This window comes from Montipora capricornis, chromosome 10, assembly GCF_036669925.1.
Source record: "Montipora capricornis isolate CH-2021 chromosome 10, ASM3666992v2, whole genome shotgun sequence".
NCBI classification, from domain to species: domain Eukaryota; kingdom Metazoa; phylum Cnidaria; class Anthozoa; order Scleractinia; family Acroporidae; genus Montipora; species Montipora capricornis.
Genome location: NC_090892.1, coordinates 5,716,163 through 5,725,952, shown reverse-complemented (window position 1 = coordinate 5,725,952; position 9,790 = coordinate 5,716,163). Strand labels below are relative to the sequence as shown.

At 39.2% G+C, this 9,790-nt stretch overlaps 2 protein-coding genes and 1 long non-coding RNA gene across 3 annotated transcripts in view; 2 read left to right on the top strand and 1 right to left on the bottom strand.

Annotated features, from left to right (window-relative positions):
- Positions 1-1,461, bottom strand: part of LOC138018462 (uncharacterized) — a 1,728-nt gene extending 267 nt beyond the window's left edge. The window contains exons 1-2 of the long non-coding RNA XR_011126027.1: positions 1,314-1,461; positions 1-550 (exon numbers count right to left, since the gene is read on the bottom strand). The exon at positions 1-550 is cut by the window's left edge and continues 267 nt beyond it. This is a non-coding gene — a long non-coding RNA (uncharacterized lncRNA). The remainder of the gene's footprint in view (positions 551-1,313) is intronic.
- A 289-nt stretch (positions 1,462-1,750) lies between these two features.
- On the top strand, positions 1,751-2,981 carry LOC138018459 (adenosine receptor A2b-like). The gene has a single exon (XM_068865091.1). The coding sequence runs from the start codon at positions 1,888-1,890 to the stop codon at positions 2,833-2,835; it is 948 nt and encodes a 315-aa protein (XP_068721192.1). The 5' UTR covers positions 1,751-1,887; the 3' UTR covers positions 2,836-2,981.
- Positions 2,982-6,169: 3,188 nt separating this feature from the next.
- LOC138019587 (adenosine receptor A2b-like) lies at positions 6,170-9,382 on the top strand. The gene has a single exon (XM_068866444.1). It carries the CDS (start codon positions 6,656-6,658, stop codon positions 7,601-7,603), a length of 948 nt encoding a protein of 315 aa, XP_068722545.1. The 5' UTR covers positions 6,170-6,655; the 3' UTR covers positions 7,604-9,382.
- The last annotated feature ends 408 nt before the right edge of the window (positions 9,383-9,790 follow it).

Sequence of the window (9,790 nt, the reverse complement as noted above, 5' to 3'; positions counted from 1 at the left end):
TATAATAATATAATAATTTATTACTTATATTGCGTCTTTTCTATTCTATACAATATTCAAAAGCGCATCATAGAAAGAGGTACCGAAACACTAGTACTGGTGCCATCGCTAAAAACTTGTCCAATGCGCAACAGAAAAAAAAGACTGAAATTGGCAATATGAAAAATCCTTGTTGTCGTAAATTGTGGTAAAAGCTGAGTAAACCTGTCATGCAATGTGTGCTAGCTTTGTATTTGCAAACATTCTTGGCAACCTTAGTAAATTAAATAAAGACATCAAATTGATTTAAGCAGTATATAATAAGCTATCCGAGCGATATTAAATTTTGGGCGACCTTTTCTTGAAACGCAGTGTCCATGAAAGAAAAACTGAAGGGGCATTTCAGTTCCGACCGAGGACCGATCAATCCATCTCTATGCTTCTTTGCTCTGCTGACGGCAAGCTCTACTCTTGGTGTATGTAACATGATAGCTTCATTTTTCAGTCACTTCCAGCGCTACCTCACTTTCGGCTTTCTTTCCCGGCCTCGTTTTTACGGGCCACTGACAACCTGGAAGGTGTGAAATGTTTTGGATGCAGACCAATAAATACTGAACTGAAAAATAAGCCTTTTGTGGAGTATCTTGCAAACTGCAAGAAATTAATAAGTAGACGAATGAAGGAGTTAGTTTCTCGAGAAACTTTGTTGCTGCGTCGGTGAGCCGAGTGAAACCGGCACGAAAATTTAGTTTTATCGGACCACTGTAAGGAGTATTTCCGAGCTGACATTTCGAGCGTTAGCGGGCCTTCGTTAGAGCGAATGGCAAAGGGCTAATGCTCAGACCCCAGTAGTTCGAGGGGTGGATAGTGCTATCCACTAGAAGAATCACCATCCACTGGATAACTCAGTTGGTTTTGCTAGTTCTTATCCGCTGGATAGTGATTTATCCGGTGGCGTTAACCACCTTTTGAACTACCGAGGCCTGCAAGTTAATTCGTTTGCTAAAACCGAATTTTCGTGCAAGAAATTAAGTAAAGCGGAAAAACTTCGGCCTTTGAGACGGCTTCTCCGAATTCTCGTTCCGTTAGAGCTACGGATTTCAGTGATGCCATTTTTAGAGGCAGAACTGTTGCTAAGCTTCGTTTTAAGAAATAAATCAGATTTTTATAAATGAATGAATTTTTTGCAAGGAAAGGAGAAAAATGACAGATTACCGTAGCTATATTTCCCCGCCTGGACGAGTGCCATGCTGGTCTAAGATTGGCCAGTCTGCCAAGGCTTGTTGGCTTTGTTTTAAATAAGATTTTTCATAATAAGATATCAATCTACCCACCTGCTTTTTATATCTCTTGAATATGCAAAATTTTCAGAGACAACTTGGCCTTGACACTTGGTTGAGCGACTAAAATCTTGGCATTTTCATCATCAAAAAAGAAGACTTCATTTCCGAAATGTTGGGGCACTTCCAACGAGACAAGGATAAAACCAGCTGCAATTTTCTTCATAGGTGTCACTGAAACAGTTAATTTTTTTTAGCATAAGTATTGATATGGAATTATCTGTGCACGTGTAATCATGAATGCCATAAAAAATTGGCTGGCACTCAATGTTGACACTTAGTGTCAATGTTTCTCAGAGGAAAAGGAAAAAAATTAAGAGTGGCACTGAACTAACGTCCCGCTGTAAATTTAAAAGACTAATTAATTCATTTGACTGAATAGAAGTATAAATAGAGGTTAACTTTCGCTTTTCGTGCTCCAATTGGTAAACGACAAAATCGCCGGTAATTACTGCCCATCATATCGGGACCATCGGACTTTAAAAACATTTATGTGCGAACCTTTCGGATATTTGTGTTCAGATTCAATTTGAACAGTCACGTCAGTTAAAACGAAGTCCTGATTGCCATGGAAGAGCAATTCTGCAAAGAACTCTTACTTTATTTACCCTCTGCTAGGGATGTGGAATATCTTTATTCATCGTTGATGGTCAACTGCATTTTGAACGCGATTATGGCCGCCTCGACCATCATTTTAAATTGCACCGCGATTCATGCAGTGAGGAAAGCAAACGGCTTATCAACGCCTTTGAAGACGCTCCTTCTCAGCCTTGCGATTTCTGATCTCGGCATCGGTTTGTTTAGCCAACCATTTTACGTTGCTCTTTCGTGCAAATCTCTTCAAGCAATCTTTCTTGGTTGTGTCGCCTATTCAGCTTTCACAGCGGTTATAATTTTCTTTACTGCTTCGTCGTTGTTCGGTGTTATGGCCATCAGTTTGGACAGATACTTGGCTCTTCATCTTCACTTGAGATATCAAGCTCTTGTGACGCGAATTCGCGTTATCATCGGCTTAACTTCATCATGGAGTCTTAGCGCCTTGTTATCGGTTATATTTTTACTGGTCGAACCAAACGTGTTTGCCTTAGTCTTTTCCCTTATTGCGGCAGTAGGGTTACTTATTACCTCTATTCTCTATTTTAAAATTTATCAAGTACAGAGGCGTCACAACATTCAAATAAAACAGATTCAACCCCACCAAGAAAGCCAAGGAACTGCGGCCTCGACCGACGAAAGCATAAAACTTGCGAAGAAGTATGTCGTCGGAGTATTTTACGTTTACGCTGTATTTGTGCTTTGCTATCTGCCTCATGCCTTTAGTTTGTTGGCTTTAGTGGTTCGAATAGGGCCACACACTGTAATGAAAGCTCTGTACAATTTCTCGTTGACAGTAACGTTTCTGAACTCATCTCTAAACCCAGTTATATACTGCTGGAAGATGCGACACATTCGGTATGCGTTTATGGAAATGTTGCGAAACATCCGAGCGGGCTGGAAACACCGGGTTGAGAACTGAAGGGGCTCAACTGTGAAAAATGTTCCGAGATTTTTCGCATCTGGTCGTGAACCTTAATCCCTTCTGTATCTTAAAGCTAAAGGCCGGGAACTTTACAATCTTTAACTTCTCTATACTACTTAGTAGACTTGTAAAACAGCGCGAGTCAGAAAATAGGTTTAATAAACTTTTCTTGGACCGCAAAAGTTATTTCCTGTTTATTTCAGTAAGGATAGCGTAAATTTTATATTTTTTTTGCAAAAGATTTTTATAGAGTTTGTCAAATCTCCCCATATTTCATAGTACGTGCTCCCGTGGAATGTAAACATGTTGAAACAGTCTGTTAAAAAAAAAAAAACAAACGAACAAAGCAAATAAACTGGAATTGGTAGTGGCACTTTATGCCTTTTTCTCCATTGAATCCAGGTCGGCACAGAATTCAATGAATTGGTAGATGGGAACAGAAAAGCAGAATGGCACGATGGAATGTTCGGTCAGCCGAGCCCTTCTGGCAGAACGAACGGCGCAGTTTATAGGGAATTTAAGATCTATATATGACGCGGTCGTCAACGAGAACGCCCCGAAACAACAACATTATTGGTTAAAAATGGATCAAATAATCGTGCTGCACGTACTCTGCGAAACAACGACGTGAAATCACCAAATTTGAGATTTTGACGACAAAGCGAGAGTTCAAATGATCTTTCATTTTTTATTTTTGCTCTGAAACCGCTCGTTGCAATTTATTATTGGGATACTTCGCCCACATTGTACGAGGCCAACGAGATGGCCAAACCGCGAGAAACTTACAATAGTGCAAAGTTATATTTTGAGGTGACGTTTTTGCCGACGTCGCCGTCGTAGATCTGGAACAGGAGTCGGCTGTCAAATCCAAGCGTCAGGAAGTAATCCACATTTCTCCATTGTGTTTTCTTCCAGAAATTATAATGTTAAAATGGCGGTGAGCAAGTGTGGGTTGAGGAATTCTTATACACTCCGGCTTTTTATAAGAACGTATAATTTTAGGGATGAGGCTGAATGCCCTTATTTTTTCGCGATTTGAGCCCGAAAACGTTCTTAAAATGACTCGTAGTGTTCTTAAAGTTGTGTGGTATACTATTTGTTCGAGTTCTTCGGTGTATGGCATGCAGTAAGAACATCGATTGTTAATGTTAAAAGTGAATGGAGTTAAAGTGTCAACCGTGTTAGACTACAGTTCTACATTTCTTTCCCCTTTATTTATACTACTGACAAAAAGAAAAAACAAATGACGGAGCAAAATAAGGATGTTCTTCACTGCCTCTCGGCCTGGGTATGTTCTCAGAATTTTGGTTATTCTCAGCCGTAAAGTTATTATGAAAAAGGTTAGTTATACAAAAAAGAGTGTATCGAATTGGCTCTGACGAAACATCAGTTTGAAATCTTTCTTCATTAATTCGTTTTAAAAGACAAAATTTCGTATTTTTTAGAAATTATTTGTCGATTTCAAACGTTTTTTTTTTCAGGCTACCGAGATGCAACTTGTTTTGCCTGGCATACACTTTTCTCAACAGCAACGGTGAATTAGTTCTTTTCTGATTTTAAAGCAAACCATTTTTAAGTCAGCTTATACTTATGGAACTCGATAACTGAGGAATAAAACTCAACATCTATTACACCTTCGAACATCTGCCTCCCTAATTCTCTGGTTAAACATGAAACGTTAGTGATGTATTGGTGTAAATGTTAATTTTAAACACAGGCAAATTATATCTTAACTTTCAGGCTACCGAGACGCAACTTGTTTTGCCTGGCATACACTTTTCTCAACAGCAACGGTGAATTGGTTGTTTTCTAATGTTAAAGCAAAACATTTCTAAGTTTTATACTTATGGAACTCGATAACTGAGGCATAAAACTCAACAGCTATTACTCCTTCGAACATCTGCTTCCCTAATTCTCCGGTTTAACATGAAACGTTAGGGATGTATTGGTGTATTTGTTAATTTAAACAGGCAAATTATTTCTTAACTTTCAGGCTACCGAGATGCAACTTGTTTTGCCTGGCATACACTTTTCTCAACAGCAACGAAGAATTGGTTCTTTTCTGATGTTAAAGCAAACCATTTTTGAGTTTTATACTTATGGAACTCGATAACTGAGGAATAAAACTCAACAACTATTACTCCTTCGAACATCTGCTTCCCTAATTCTCCAGTTTAACATGAAACGTTAGGGATGTATTGGTGTATTTGTTAATTTAAACACAGGCAAATTATTTCTCAGTTAACTTTCAGGCTACCGAGATGCAACTTGTTTTGCCTGGCATACAATTTTCTCAACAACAACCGTGAATTAGTTCTTTTGTGATTTTAAAGCAAACCATTTTTAAGTTTTATACTTATGGAACTCGATAACTGAGGAACTGGAAAATTTAGAATGCCCAATTGTAGCTGTGTAAAATTTCATTCCGGGCTAATCGATTTCCCAGCATGTCACAGGCAGGCTCATAGAATATTAATCACATACCTATCGTTTTCCTGCTATCATGATATCCTGATATCATGAAATTGAACCTAACAGCAATTCTTTTACCTCAACGTTTGAGCGTGAGCCTGTATACCGGGAAGGCTTCCAGCACCGAATTCCCCGACATCAACATTGTTTACTGCCTCCATAACTCTGATAACTCGCTTGAAAACATCTGAATACAGAAATCCATGACATTCAGACGACGACTGCTCAATTAATCCCCCCACAGAGGCCAACCAAAGTTATTCCGTAAGCTTCGTCCACGTTTTTACCAGAATTTCGGACGGCGGGTCTAATCTGCAGGTCGCAGGTCATTGTTTCACCAATACAGAAAGTATCCCAAAAATTCTTAAAAGCTAACCTTAGGCCTAATTAGGCCTAAACAAACGTTTTTAGGCCTAAGGTTAGCTTTTAAGAATGTTTAGGATACTTTCTGTATTGGTGAAACAATGACCTGCAACCTGTGACCTGCGACCCGCGATCTGCAGATTAGACCGCAGAATTTCGGAACGTGATCACCATTTTCCCGCAAAAAATTACCGACTATGTGCCTCAAATCTCGCTTCAAAAGAGCTGAAAAAACTTTCCTTCGAAACATTGGTTAAAATTTCGACCAACCAGTTTATTTGAAAGCCAGGCTGTACCATTTTTCCTCGGGTGAGAGAGTTAATCCATAAATCCTACGGAACGAAAAATCATGTGGTTCCGTGTCCCAGCACTAACCGCCACTGTCGATGCGCGCAAACGAACTGAAATAGATTTGTGTTCCCCACAAAATTTATCTCGCCCCTAAATATGGTCATTCAATAAAAAATAACTACTTTATTCGCTTAACGTAAGTTCACAGTACAATCTGATCGATCCTGAATAATGCTTTAACACTTTTCTGAATACAAAACACCCTTTGTGTTATGTTTTCAGCCTTTGTTGACGGATATCTACACCGTTAGGAGACGTCCAGCCGAGAATTCCTGAGTCGGCTTAAGCTCCTTATGTCATGAATCCCATAAAAAATTGGCTGGCACTCAATGTTGACACTTCGTGTCAATGTTACTCAGAGGAAAAGAAAAAAAATTACGAGTGGCACTGAACTAATGTCCCGCTGTAAATTTAAAAGACTAATTAATTCATTTGATTGAATAGAAGTATAAATAGAGGTTAACTTTCGCTTTCGTGCTCCAATTGGTGGTAAACGACAAAATCGCCGGTAATTACTGCCCATCATATCGGACCATCGGACTTTAAAAACGTCTATGTGCGAACCTTTCGGATATTTGTGTTCACATTCAATTTGAACAGTCAAGTCAGTTAAAACGAAGTCTTCATTGCCATGGAAGAGCCATTTTGCAAAGAACTCTTACTTTATTTACCCTCTGCTAGGGACGTGGAATATCTTTATTCATCGTTGATGGTCAACTGCATTTTGAACGCGATTATGGCCGCCTCGACCATCATTTTAAATTGCACCGCGATTCATGCAGTGAGGAAAGCAAACGGCTTATCAACGCCTTTGAAAACGCTCCTTCTCAGCCTTGCGATTTCTGATCTCGGCATCGGTTTGTTTAGCCAACCATTTTACGTTGCTCTTTCGTGCAAATCTCTTCAGGCAATCTTTCTTGGTTGTGTCGCCTATTCAGCTTTCACAGCGGTTATAATTTTCTTTACTGCTTCGTCGTTGTTCGGTGTTATGGCCATCAGTTTGGACAGATACTTGGCTCTTCATCTTCACTTGAGATATCAAGCTCTTGTGACGCGAATTCGCGTTATCATCGGCTTAACTTCATCATGGAGTCTTAGCGCCTTGTTATCGGTTATATTTTTACTGGTCGAACCAAACGTGTTTGCCTTAGTCTTTTCCATTATTGCGGCAGTAGGGTTACTTATTACCTCTATTCTCTATTTTAAAATTTATCAAGTACAGAGGCGTCACAACATTCAAATAAAACAGATTCAGCCCCACCAAGAAAGCCAAGGAACTGCGGCCTCGACCGACGAAAGCATAAAACTTGCGAAGAAGTATGTCGTCGGAGTATTTTACGTTTACGCTGTATTTGTGCTTTGCTATCTGCCTCATGCCTTTAGTTTGTTGGCTTTAGTGGTTCGAATAGGGCCACACACTGTAATGAAAGCTCTGTACAATTTCTCGTTGACAGTAACGTTTCTGAACTCATCTCTAAACCCAGTTATATACTGCTGGAAGATGCGACACATTCGGTGTGCATTGATGGAAATGTTGCGAAACATCCGAGCGGGCTGGAAACACCGGGTTGAGAACTGAAGGGGCTCAACTGTGAAAAATGTTTCGAGATTTTTCGCATCTGGTCGTGAACCTTAATCCCTTCTGTATCTTAAAGCTAAAGGCCGTTTGAAGATCAGGAACTTTACAATCTTTAACTTCTCTATACTACTTAGTAGACTTGTAAAACAGCGCGAGTCAGAAAATAGGTTTAATAAACTTTTCTTGGACCGCAAAAGTTATTTCCTGTTTATTTCAGTAAGGATAGCGTAAATTTTATATTTTTTTTGCAAAAGATTTTTCTAGAGTTTGTCAAATCTCCCCATATTTCATAGTACGTGCTCCCGTGGGATGTAAACATGTTGAAACAGTCTGTTAAAAAAAAAAAAAAAAACAAACGAATAAAGCAAATAAACTGGAATTGGTAGTGGCACTTTATGCCTTTTTCTCCATTGAATCCAGGTCGGCACAGAATTCAATGAATTGGTAGATGGGAACAGAAAAGCAGAATGGCACGATGGAATGTTCGGTCAGCCGAGCCCTTCTGGCAGAACGAACGGCGCAGTTTATAGGGAATTTAAGATCTATATATGACGCGGTCGTCAACGAGAACGCCCCGAAACAACAACAATATTATTGGTTAAAAATGGATCAAATAATCGTGCTGCACGTACTCTGCGCAACGATGACGTGAAATCACCAAATTTGAGATTTTGACGACAAAGCGAGAGTTCAAATGATCTTTCATTTTCTATCTTTGCTCTGAAACTGCTCGTGGCAATTTATTATTAGGATACTTCGCCCACATTGTGCGACGCCAACGAGATGGCCAAACCGCGAGAAACTTACAATAGTGCAAAGTTATATTTTGAGGTGACGTTTTTGTCGACGTCGCCGTCGTAGATCTTTTAAAAGGGAGCTTACGAAACGACGACACCGAGGGCAAGGACGACGCTAGAAAACAATAGGCTTACTGAGCAAAAACAATGGCTCTGCACGTGCGGTTTACATTTTGGTACACTTCTTTGCCGTCATCTCCTAATGACGACGTGAAATGACCAAATTCAAGGTTCTGTGGAGGACTTTAACACATGACGATGAATTTTCAGTTCTCTCTCTACGCTTCCAACCCACTCATACCAGTTTAATTCCTCGACAGTTACCACACATTTTTAACGCGAAACGACATGAAATAGTTTCGTAGTGATATGAATAACGCGAACTCGTATTTTTAAATGAAGTAGTCGTAGCCGTCGTCGTCCTCGTTTCGTAAGCTCCCTAAAAACTCCCTAATATCGGGAACAGGAGTCGACTGTCAAATCCAAGCGTCAGGACTGAGTAATCCACATTTCTCCATTGTGTTTTCTTCCAGAAATTATAATGTTAAAATGGCGGTGAGCAAGTGTGGGTTGAGGAATTCTTATACACTCCGGCTTTTTATAAGAACGTATAATTTTAGGGATGAGGCTGAATGCCCTTATTTTTTCGCGATTTGAGCCCGAAAACGTTCTTAAAATGACTCGTAGTGTTCTTAAAGTTGTGTGGTATACTATTTGTTCGAGTTCTTCGGTGTATGGCATGCAGTAAGAACATCGATTGTTAATGTTAAAAGTGAATGGAGTTAAAGTGTCAACCGTGTTAGACTACAGTTCTACATTTCTTTCCCCTTTATTTATACTACTGACAAAAAGAAAAAACAAATGACGGAGCAAAATAAGGATGTTCTTCACTGCCTCTCGGCCTGGGTATGTTCTCAGAATTTTGGTTATTCTCAGCCGTAAAGTTATTATGAAAAAGGTTAGTTATACAAAAAAGAGTGTATCGAATTGGCTCTGACGAAACCTCAGTTTGAAATCTTTCTTCATTAATTCGTTTTAAAAGACAAAATTTCGTATTTTTTAGAAATTATTTGTCGATTTCAAACGTTTTTTTTTCTGAATTAAGTAGATTTTCTGTCCGAGGAGAGACGTACGTTGACACGGGTTGTCAGACTCGTAAATAGCAATCAGGTTTTAAACATGTAACTTTTTTTTTGAAGAACGTACTTCTACATTTTATGACCTGCAATTTGTCTTATCTCCTGTCAAAATGCTGTTGTATACACAAAAATACCACTCGTCTTTCATTTCTAAGGAATGAGCACTTACGAAAGTAAGTAATTCCGGTTACTTTTTTTTCCACATGAAACGCCATTACAGTGTTTCAACAAAAATCCATATGGCTTCAGCT

Excerpts from the sequence above, each read along its gene's own strand:
- LOC138018459 (XM_068865091.1), top strand. The coding sequence starts at position 1,888 with ATGGAAGAGCAATTCTGCAAAGAACTCTTACTTTATTTACCCTCTGCT.
- LOC138019587 (XM_068866444.1), top strand. The coding sequence starts at position 6,656 with ATGGAAGAGCCATTTTGCAAAGAACTCTTACTTTATTTACCCTCTGCT.